Source organism: Haplochromis burtoni, unplaced genomic scaffold (assembly GCF_018398535.1).
Source record: "Haplochromis burtoni strain Fernald_Lab_line unplaced genomic scaffold, NCSU_Asbu1 Contig_1140, whole genome shotgun sequence".
Classification (NCBI taxonomy): Eukaryota; Metazoa; Chordata; class Actinopteri; order Cichliformes; family Cichlidae; genus Haplochromis; species Haplochromis burtoni.
Window position 1 is genome coordinate 61,105 of NW_024583501.1, and position 12,098 is coordinate 73,202.

The 12,098-nt window shown below is 38.8% G+C and overlaps 1 protein-coding gene across 5 annotated transcripts in view; it reads left to right on the top strand.

Moving 5' to 3' along the window:
* LOC102298331 (VPS10 domain-containing receptor SorCS2) overlaps nucleotides 1–11,215 on the top strand; it is a gene marked incomplete at its 5' end in the record, with an annotated part of 69,131 nt that extends 57,916 nt beyond the window's left edge. The window contains 12 exon segments of one of the 5 annotated variants that reach the window (XM_042216621.1): nucleotides 4–123; nucleotides 272–443; nucleotides 524–710; nucleotides 1,109–1,242; nucleotides 2,797–2,920; nucleotides 5,642–5,754; nucleotides 6,041–6,163; nucleotides 6,304–6,403; nucleotides 6,510–6,557; nucleotides 6,752–6,854; nucleotides 7,763–8,056; nucleotides 9,223–11,215. In XM_042216621.1, coding sequence (XP_042072555.1) covers nucleotides 4–123; nucleotides 272–443; nucleotides 524–710; nucleotides 1,109–1,242; nucleotides 2,797–2,920; nucleotides 5,642–5,754; nucleotides 6,041–6,163; nucleotides 6,304–6,403; nucleotides 6,510–6,557; nucleotides 6,752–6,854; nucleotides 7,763–8,018 — 1,480 coding nt within the window. 5 annotated transcript variants of the gene reach the window in all.
* Between the last annotated feature and the right edge of the window lie 883 nt (nucleotides 11,216–12,098).

The following is a 12,098-nucleotide window of genomic DNA, read 5'->3' on the forward strand; positions in this document are numbered from 1 at the left end:
TAGTGATTATGGATTCGAGCAATCACACATGGAAACTGACCGCTGCATTGCTGACTTCTGGTATGATCCAGATTCACCACCTGAAGACTGCCACCTAGGACAGACCTACATGTCCAGCACTGGGTCTGTTCTTGTTGATTTTACGTTTTCTCCAACCCAGCTCCAGCTCTGTCTCAAGTTCACACCTACCAGCATTGTTATTCACTCTCTAATCTTGCTTTCAGTAAGAGTGCACGCCTGACTTCACACTCTGTCCTCTGCTGTGTTTCAGCTACAGGAAGATGATATCTAACTCATGTGAAGGGGAGCCAAACAAGCAGCAGAGCTCTAAAAAGCACAGCTGCCCCCTGCTCGCGCCTAAAGGATTACGAGTTGGCATAAAAGGGCAGATGCTGGCTGTGGCACCTGGGGATGACATCACATTCACTGTCCACCAGGAGCAGGTAGGACAAAAGTTGTTTTCTTTTTACTTTTTCCTCATTTATTCAGTTTCAGTTTGTTGAACATTATCTTTCTTTAACAGGGTGACACCAGCAGCACCAAGTATCAGGTGGATCTTGGTGATGGGGTACGGACAATTTACCAGAACCTGACTGTGACTGATGAACCCATCCAGCACCGTTATGAAAATCCAGGCATTTACAAGGTCAAAGTGAAGGCTGAGAATATGGCTGGACACGATGAGGCTACCATGTACATCCAGGTCACAGGTTGGGTTTCCTGGTGAACTTCCTTGTCTTTCAATTAGACAGCCTCTAAAATGTATTTTCTTTCTTGGAGGTGGAGTTTTTGCTGATGTCTCATCACTGAAGCTCACACTGCCTGTCACAAACATCTATACTCATTTGTCCTGAATTTCTATTAATACCTAGCAGGGAAAAAACATGATGAAATCATCTTTTGCCAGTTGGTTCGCTCCTCTCAGATCTGTCTAGCTTTGCCAAATATGGTGGAGACCGTTCTGAATCTCACTTCATTTTTCACTTCTTATTTGTCAGTTAGAAATGTTCTAATTCTACTGACACGAACTTTAATATTTAACATGGTAGCTGAGGCCTGTAGAGTCTGACCCTTTCTTATTATTTTAATAGAATTTCATTTCTTGTAGCCCCACTACAGGAAGTACACCTAGAAGTGGTTCCCATTGCTGGGAGAAACCATGAGGTCAATCTCACTGCTACTGTCCTTCCCAGTGAGGCCAACCTGACTGTCTTTTACTGGTGGATAGGAGACAGCATGCAGGTAAAGGAAAAACTTCAATTGTCATTCATTTATAAATTCATTTCTAACTGTAAAATCTGTGGAATTCCATTAAAATTGCGTTAGTTCAGCTAAGTAACTAAGGATTGAATACAGAGTGGTGTACAAACAAACGTGAAAAGTGGTGATTAAGAGGAAGAAACAGTGTGTCATGAGAAGCACTCCCCAGCACTTTAGGCCTGATGCTGGAAACTAAACTAAAACTTCATCAAAAAAAGAAATCTCTAAGACTGATCTAAACTGAGAGCTGGTTCCATAGAAGAGGGACCTGCAAGCTGAAGGCTCTGCCTCCCATTCTACGTTTAAATACCGTAGCAACAACAAAAAACCCAGCAAACAATAATAAATAATAGCAGCAGCAGACTACATGGTGCCTAAGCCAAGTTGCTGTATAATGAGGCCAAAGAATCACCTAATTGTCAACTGGGTTTGACAATTGGTATGAGGTGTTTGTGCTGAAATGTTTGGTTTTTATGTATTATGCATTATGGCCAAACATATGCACTTTAGTCACATATGTCCAAAAAACACAGTTGCTGAAGTGTTGTAGTTTGTTCAGATAAAATTTTGCAAAGATAATGAGTGCTGCTGTGTTCTTTCTAGAAAGAGGCTTTCTCCTGGGAACCCTTCCAGACACACTGTACTTGTTCAGTCTTTTTCTAAATCTTGAATTTAACATGGTAGCTGAGGCCTGTAGAGTCTGAGATGTAGTTCTTGGATTGTTTTTGTTGCTTGGTTGGTTGTTTTGGTGGTTTTCGCACTTTCTCTGAGCATTGCACTGTAACCTTGGGGTGAATTTCCCAAGATCTCTACTTCCCAAGAATGTCTTGAATTTATTCCACTTCTTCCTCCAGACTAGAAAACTGCCAAAAAAATCTGATTTTGTGGCCGTGGTTAGGTTCCCGAATTAAATTAATGACGTGCATTTAATTAGCAGCCCCCCGTGGCTACTTATCTTTTTAATTCCCAAGGAACTAGTAAGGGTGTACTTAAATTTGACACTCTGATTGTGCATTTTGGATAAGGTTTTGTTCAATAAACAATGACACAGCATTATAGGAAATGTTTTGTACTTTGCCTGAAGTTTTATTTATTTAATTTTAAGACCTGGTAAAGAACAGATGATTTTTATTATGTTCTGATATGTATAAACTTTTCAGTTTCTTTTTACAGTGACAAAGAGACCAAAATTTGTGTAGCTGCTAAGTATTAACTAGTTACATTGTGCACTGCCTTCTTGCTATTGGTTGCTGGACCCAGAGTACAATATGGGGGGTTTCTTGTTAGGGTTCCTCGCTTGGAACAATTGCAATACCAATTTTAATTTAAGCTATGAGCAAATTTGTGGCCCAGTGACTATAGCAATGAATTAAAATAGTCTCAAAATGTATTATGCACAGCAGGTTTCATATTGAATAGGTTTATTAAATAAACCCAAAAATGTTCTGAATATTTCTGACCTCCAGACCTCCATTTTTTTGTTTTTCCAGATGTTCCACATGTTTTTATCACTAATACTGTGAATTTTTCCTGCAGCCCATCCTGACTCTGCAGAACAACCTTCTGACTCGTTTCCCAGGAACAGGCAAAGTCTCAGTCACGGTACAGGCCACAAACAGCCGATCCATGGTGCAGGACACAAGAACTGTCCGAGTTTACGGTAACGTATGTTTGTATGTGCTAAGAGGTGAAGAGAAAGAGGTTATTATATCAAAGGTTCTGAGAAAGTTACATTTGTCTGTTGGCCAAAATAGAATTACAATATTCATTTTAATTCAATTCTTCAATTCAATTTTATTTATACAGCGGCAAATCACAACAACAGTCATTTCAAGGCACTATTGTCAGAAAAACCCAACCCCATATGACCCCCTACGAGCAAGCTCAGGGTGGGGCGGTTATCTGCCACGATTGGTTGGGGAGAGAGAAGGAGGACAGGATCAAAGACATGTTGTGGAAGTGAGCCAGAGATTACAGTATTTTTTTCGAGTGGTTAAACACATTTCTCGAAACTATGCCTCGTATTCTCAAAACAGTAAACACAAATCCATAACGTCTCACCCAATTTCCCAAACATCGTATTTTCAGGTCAAAATGAAGCTCTACACTCAAAACTTGCTGAAAAAACAAATTTTGCCCACAGACATAACACACAAGGCCTCAAACACACACACTACAACATTGGTGCAATAAATTAAAAACAATATTTTCCAGAACTGGCAAGTCATGGTTCTTCCCCTCAAAAACCTTTTCACATGATGAAGACAAAAGACACAACCAATGCGTCTCCTTTTGGTCAGGTTAAAACCTGACTAACACAATAGAGTTACCCTGAACCACAGTTTAAGAGTGCACAAATGGCAGCATAAACTATCATGCTGTGATGTAACACAATACTTCATACAATATCAGAACTCACTTGTTGGTTTTTCACTCTTTCAGACTATCATTCAAAAGAACCAATGTATGCCAGTTTCATCTGGAATTGGTTCTTTCGGAGGATGTGGTCAATATGGAGAGGCTAATGGCATTTATCCCTCGAAAATTATGATAATTCTCAATCAATCTCCTCCTCGCAGGGGGATTACATTAGTGGCATCTTCCATGTTTACAAGCTCCCTCTCTTGCTCCTCTGACAATTTAATCGGCCTCCACCAGGTGGTCCCCTCTGTGTCCTACAAAAAAATAGAAGCACTCATTTACTGTAACTGTCAAATAACCTTTTTCAGGACAAAAATGGAAACATACTGAAACTCAAAAAACTTGAGTTCAGTAACTCAAAAGTTACTGAAGTTACTGTACAGAACAGTCTTACACCTACCTGTTTTCCTCCCTGAAGGTTCTGATGATGGAGGCAACAGTGAAGCGACTCAAATTTGGCTGTACTCGTTGCCCAGCCTCCCTCATAGTCATACCATAAACAAGGACACAGTCAACTAAAGTGGCTCGAAATTCATCCAAGACCGCTTGTCTCCTTGCCCTAGCTCTTCCCCTTCCTTGTCGCTGTTGTCCTAGACCTCCTTCTCCTCTGCCTCCTCCTCCTCCACCTCCTCTTCCCTGATGTCCTAGACCTCCTTCGCCTCCTCCTCCTCGACCTTTCAGACCCGGATGAGCTGACTTTGGCCCTCAAAGTTTCTGATTGGTGTGTGATACATTTTGACTCTTAGTGTTTCCACTAATTGAGTTCAAGCTGTGCTGACTTAAGTCAACATCATTGAATGCTAGTGCTTTCAAAATGACTACATGGCGTAAGCACTGAAAATCAAAGGGATTTGTGTGTACAGTTTTCCAATAACAGTTCACCAAATCTGACTCATGTATTAAAGCAGGGTATTTCCCTGCACTAAATTCCCCTGTGTTTATAGTTCAGGGGAATGGGTGTGCTTTTTGAAAAATAGCATTATGGTTTTGAAATTTGAGTTCAAAAGATAGTGTTTTAAGCAATCGAGAAAAACTGTAATAACAAGTATGTTTCAGTGCAGAGAGGTCATTCATTCTTGCTAACATAAACAATGCTGTTAGCTTAAATTTAATGCACATGTTCATTCTTTCTTTTGGATAAAGGTAGTTAAGAAAAATCTGAAAAAAATTGAATTCAGATCTTTGTCCTACTGTAGGCTTTTTCTCATAGCTTTCAACCACATCTCGGCTTCTACTGTTGAGAGTGAGCTTTCAACATTCTTAAATTTTTCAGTCAGAGTTCGGATAGTAAAGTCAAAACTTAAAAGCTATTCCTGGTCTAAGAGTCACTGAGACAAACAGAGACAAATTTGCTGCCTGTTATTGTAGGGTCTGCCTTACAATATAAAACGCCTTGAGGTGACTGTTGTTGAGATTTGGCGCTGTACAAATAAAATTGAATTGACATTTTTCCATCTTTGGAAAATATTGTATGATCTCATGATTTTATTGCTGGGGTATCAGAGTTAGCAAGTTAGAATTCATTTGACAAAGAGATGTGCTTGTTTTATTTATAAGCAAGCTTTAATATTTGAAGATAGAGGGAGTTTATTTTAGTTTAACTCGGATTTTTTTACTGTCTGAACTCAAGTACATTTTAACTAGCTTTTTGCTTTGGTTTCATTATGTTGCTCAAATTATTTTGTGATTTTTGTACACAGTTTTATACATATTTGAAATGCTGCTTCTCAACAAGCTACACTACTTCTATTAGTTCATGCAAAAAAATACACATATGGATAGGCAGACTGATTTCTTTACCACATATGTTCCCACCAAGGTGTTACACATCAGTCCAAACAGCGTAATGTGTAGGTATTTGCAATTTCTTTTTAATTTTATTTATTTGCTAAAATAATATTTTAGGTTTTATTTGATCAATTTAAATCATAGCCATGATGCTTGTTGACTGCTCCTGCAGATAACTTCCAAGTCATCCCTCTGAGCTTCAGCAGAAACCTAGACAGATTCAATCCAAATATCCCAGAGTGGAGAGATGACATTGGCCAGGTGGTCACCAAAATACTGGCTAAGGTAGGTCTTTAAAGAGAATGGATGGTAGTGTCACGCAACCTAACTTCTTGTCTTTTCATAGCGCACAGTCCAGTCTAATGTCTGGTACTCCTATAAAAATACAAAACATAAAAGTATTACTGTTAGATAATGATAGTCCATGTTATAATCACATAATAATAATATAATCATAGTTAGCATGCTAACCTTTGCTGATTAACACTAAACACTGTAGGATATGAATTATACAGTTATTGGATTAGTGCAGATTTAAGACATGACTGGCATTTTCATCTTGTGGCCCCAGATTACAGGTGTACCTCAGAATTCCCTAGTTACTGTGGTCAAACCAGGTCTCCCCACCTCTGCCAACCTGTATGTTCTCCCACTGGACACCAAACCAGCCAAGAGAAGCTTGTTTGTAGATAAGGTATGTGATCACTGATAATAAACATATCCAATGCCTGAACACGGGTGGTGGCATGTTTTACTCTGTGGAGACACAGACTAGCAAGTTTGTTTTTTATAAGTAACATCAGTTACATTTAATACACTTAATCTCATCTTTAGCGTATTCCAGCCATCATTCAGGTCTTCAACGACAACAACGTCAGCTTTGTGATACGAGGAGGCCTACAGGTGCTCGTGATGCTAGCTGACCCAAATGCAGGTATATTTTGGTACATGTATTTTGCACTTCAGTACATATTAAGTGAAGTTTGTAAATGTATACAGTATTTTAAATGATAATTGCATTCTATTGGTTTATTTCCAAGAACTAGGTTATATTACTAAAGACTCAACAGTTACAGAGGCAGAGAATGGTGCGTTGATAAATAATATACCTGCTTTCTCTATAAATGCAATTAGCATCACCAGCTTAGTCTTTGGTTTGACTCCTGGGCCTTTCTTTTTCCTGCATCCGGGTCTGTTGGTGTTGTGCTCTGCTGTGTTTTCACCTTTTGTCCTTTGATTGTAGAAATGTGATGCATTCTTTACTGTGTGCTCATCAATCCAGGCTACCATGGAGCAGCTGGAAGTGCCGGTGTTTGGACTCTAGCTGTCATTTTCCTCATTGGTCTTATTGCTACTGGCGCCTTTATCCTCTATAAGTTCAAAAGGTGAGTCATGTATTTTACAGTGCTGTCACCTTAACGACGTAGGCACAAAAAAACCTGACAAAGAATGGAAATCAAACGTTGAAAGAAAAACTCATGAGGTGAGCTCTAAAGTCAGTAGTTTTGTACAGTAACATAATATTTGTAATATTGCCTCTGTGCACCACTGCAGTGGATTGTAAATGAAACAATTAAGATGTAATTGAAATGCAGACTTTCAGCTTCACAAGCTAGGTGAGGGCTATTCTTTCATTATTCCATGATAAATTAAGCAGAATGCTACTTACAAGCAGTAACTGAAGGCAGCTGAACTAAAGTCTAAGTGGAGTATCTCAAGAGATACACCACACAGCATCTGGTGAAATCACCCTGGATTTTCTAAGCCTCTGAAAATGAAGGACTGTGTCTAAATATGGCTTTAACTCCTACACAATAAATGTAATACTTCTGTTAAACGTCCTCAATTAAAGCTGAAAATCTGAATTTTAATTGTAACCTGACTATTTAAAATCCATTGTGGGTAGTGTGGAAATCCATCAAATGTTCAGGTTCCATACCAAAGTAAGTGACACAAATTGAAACATCCCTTAAGTTAGATTGCTACAATATTGAAATTTTGTAATGATGTGCATGAACTAAAATGTATCCATCTGTCCAGTATCTTTAGCTACCACCAGCTATTTTAATAAAAATATCATATTCCCTGATGGTTGCATACACCTCATGATGTTTGAAGTCATACAACCCTAAACAGTTGAATGCAAATTCACATTGTGCATACTTCTTGTCATATCAGTAACCCACCAGCAGCACCTCCTTGTGTCTCTAACACAAATATCCACAAAAAGTCACTTAAAGAACGCAATGGAAGACTATACAGCCCCGTCTTACAAAAACAACAAATCCCACAGTCCTTGGCTTAGGCCTGAGGATGCATATCCCCCATTGTTTTTCAGGAAGCTTCCATGCACCCACAACTACGCCCAGATGCACAGTGTAAAGGAGCAGGAGATGATCAGCCCTGTCAATCACAGTGAGGACACCCAGCAAATCATCCAGGGTGAGGAGTACATCGATGACGACCTGGACTCACAGACTCTAGGTAACGCAGGAGGTAGCCCCGCCTTCCGTTCCCTAATAAGGACTACTACTAACCACTGCTACTAAACCCAAGCCACTAACACCAGCAGCTAACACACACCAAGGTACTGAAGGACTTCCCCCTTTTTGTTATTTTTACTGCCACTGCAGTTCTTTGAGGTTTATTATCGTTGCTTCTAAAGTAGTCACATAGCATTTCATGGCCATCAACAAGCACAGCTAATCATATTGCATGACATTCAGTAATTTTTGCACTACATAATGCCTAAGGAATCTGAAATGTTAGTGTTACTGAGTTATACTTGTACACTTGCCAAAATTCTTTTAATTTTATCATACATGACCTGATGTCTCTATATAATAATTTCTATAAATTTTATGACAAGGTTTCTCATAAAATACAGTGCAACAACAAAACAATATGATGGCTATGGTTATGATGGTAATGAATTGATTTGTGATCATAGATATAGTGGATTGTTAATGGCGGTCACCATTAAAGTAATCATTTTTCTTTCCTGACAATAATAAGTGCATTCTTTGTATATTTACATATTAAACTATCTTTGTCACGACTATCATTGTGACAAAAGTAAATCATTCTTAATTTTAAAGCCTGATTGTGTTCTGTTATATAAGATTAGAATTGGGGTTTTTTTACCTCTGTTTCATGTAATAAAGCAAATTGTATAAAAATCCCTGTCAGCATGTAGATCCTGTGAGGGTTTGGTCTACTAGGAGTGCTTAAGAAAGACACTGAGATTAGCAAATTGCAACTGGCCAACTTGGTCCTGTGACTTCTATTTAACAATATAAAGAAATATATATAGGAATTTTACTGATTAGAGCATGTGGAACAACTAATGATTTTTGAAGGAAAAACTTAAACGTAATTTGTGTTTTTATACCCAATTTTGAGCCAGCACGCTGGAATTCTTAATGAAGTCCAGAATTATTCAAACAATTAATCAACCATAGAATTAAATCAAGTTTACTATCCAAGAAGGCAAATTAATTATTACATTGTAATTATATAATTATGTGCTTTACTATTTTTTCTGCTTTTTTGTGAAATGGTGCATTTTGGAAGTTTTGGTGTTATGCGTGAGCCAGAACTGTATGTCACAGGACACCGTCTAATACTATACATTGCTTTATGTCATATATAACACTTTTACATAACTGTAAGTGGGCTTACATATGTGTTTTATGTATATTTTATATGTCTCTTTAGCATCTCTCATATTCTTTTTTATCTCTTTTTTACCAGGCACTCATTCGGGTGTGGTCCTAAACATGAACTGCAGAGAGCTACACAGTTAGCAGACCAGCTGATGGCCACCATGGCAATGCTGAAGAGCTAGTTGAGGCGAGCCGAGCTGGCTAATGAGCACAGGGACTCCACTCTGCCTTTTTCCTTCTCTCGTCTTTAGATTTTCCCTCTCCTCCTCCTCTGTCAGGTCACTTCACTCTTCCATGGACTCTTCCACTCTCCTGCTTCTGGGTATTGTGTTAATTATTTTGGGGAAGTGGCTGACCATGGTGTTGGGACTCTATTCAGTAATCACCCCTTTTTTTGTGCCAGCCCTGGAGACCCTGGACACAAGGGCCAGTGGCTCAGTTTGAAGGCTCATCTGTACACTGTCTGTCTGATAACACAGGTACAATCGGCAAGCATGTCTCACAAGACTGGTTTCCACTGATACTGACAGTCAGAGAGATAGTTGAAACCACCAGAGACTAGTGTGCTAAAATGATTTGTGAGCACTAAACGTAGTTTGCATTGTTCCCCTCCATTATTGTTGCACCCCCCCCCCCCACACACACACACAGTTATCATTCTGCTCCTCTCGTCAATGGCAATAATAATCTCAATGGAATGTAGGATGTGATATAAACCCTTGTGAATTTGCATGTGATGGGTGTACACATGCAAACACAAGAGGGCAGTGTTGCACTTTTTGAAATCTCCACTGACAAGTACTCTTACAGCTCAGCTTCTTTGGAATATACTGTATGTACACACAGCTTTGTTTACTTAACAAAAAGAAAAAGAAAAAAAACATTCATCTCCAAGTGTTCCTGTTTAAAAGTAACAAAATTTACAGATGTGTGGTCTGTGATGTTTCTGATCAGTTTCACCTTTGTCTGTCCCATGGTGCCTGAAACAGCAGACGCAGATCTGCTCAGTGACATTTCCTGTTATTTAGTAATTTCTGGAAACAGTATAGCCCTTTCTCCTTGTCCTCATCCCCGTCCTAACACTTTCTGGGTCAGAGCAGACCCCCTGGAGACAAAGGTTGCCGTCATTGGAGGGAAGCTGTAGTTGATATATTTTATTGTATCAGCCTATATTAGGCAAAGCTTGTGGTGGAATCACGTCTCCTTAAAAGTTTGGTTCATTTTAAATGTGTAAATATGATCGGTGATTTACGCTTTGTAAATATCCCTTTGTGTGTGTGTTTTACACTAATACCAAAATACATCACTTTTTTTACCCCTCTTTTTCTGGAGTTTCCTGCCACAGAGTTTCCCAGGTTTGAACAACATCTCACTGTTTCCACTTTCCTCAGCATCATTGCCTGCTTTACATTTTTGGGTATTTTCATTATAATGTCATGAGTAGGAATATTTCACTGTCTTTATTGTTAACTGGAAAAAAATTTCTTGTCTTATGAAGATGCTCACAGTTACACAGTGACAGCAATGTAGATGGATATTTTTGATATACTGTCAGGTTTTCTTTTCCAGCCCATGTAAAACACAAATGAGTGTTTCTGTTACCTTTTGACAGTCATTTTATGTTTTTTTAATTGAACTAATGTGAGCAGTTGCTGTCACAATGCACCAGACAGCAGCTGAACAAGTCTACAGATGTGTCAAGAGGTCTTGTCACCACCCTTTGGTCCATCTTGTATTCGATGCAGCAGATCGTGTTCACTCCTCCTGGTTTGATTCATCTTTTGTACATATTCTGCTCATATTTTTGTTTAGTTTTCTAGTGATGTGTCATCTTTGTATCAATGTCCCCTTAAACACAGGGGAAAATGGGAGTTATGATGTTCCAGTGTAGTAGTCAAGGAGTTTCACATATGGTACACAGCATATGTGAAACAGCAGTGTAATTATAACCACGACTCTATCCTTTCATTTTTCTCTGTTCTGTTCGATCTTTTGGTTTTGCAATTAAAATCAACTGTGTTCTTTTCAGGAAGCATAGTGCACTCAACCTGCATCATGGAATAAATCACTCCCATAACGTGTATGTCTCTTTAATTTGTATAATATTATCCAGTACAACTGTTGTCACAGTGTTTTGCTAACTAAAAGTCAATCATTGTTTTTTCATGTTGTGAAAAAGGCTGCAGACTGAGGTAGACTTTATTATTTAAAAGGAAGATCCTCTGAAGGTTAGTACAGGATAAACAGGTTAGTACTGATCTAAGTAAGTAAAAAGCAGTGTATGACTGCTGCACAGTGGCCATCTAGTAAAAAGTTACTATAAGGTGTATACTGCCAATGTAGAGGATGGAAATCAGCCTGGACCGCTCGAGCATCACACAAAATACAATGAGGTGACCAAGTTCATGCAATCAAAGTCAGTTAAGATAATGTTGAGCTTCTACCTCCTCTGCCTGGTAAGACTGCTCCCAGAGGTACTTGGGACCTTGACCTTGGGAGTTTGAGGTGGAAGCAAGGCCTGGGTAAAAGCTTTAGAGCTTGAATGCCAGCCAGATAACTGCCGATTCACCTGCCACAAAGCAAGCCCTGTATTGTGCCTATGACAGATTTTACGTGGTTAAGGACATTATACTGATTATTTGAAGAGTTTCAGGTGGATTTTCATCTGAGTGCTTGCAAAGAATGAAATGCTCAAAGGAAATTTGGATCTTGCCGCTCCAATGTAAAATCGTTGGAAAACGAGGTGTGCATGCCTCTAAGTGGAACAGATTTTGGATTATAATGTCAACGCTACAGTGTCAGAGTTTGAATTTTGTGAATAACTTCATAATCTTTGCTCAAACAACTGCAAAACATGTTTGCACAACACGGGTATGTTGAATTCTATAAGGCAAAGCCATAAATATGTGACGACTGTCTATCAAAAGTTACAGCGATTTATATGAAGTTGTTCAAAAACGCTTT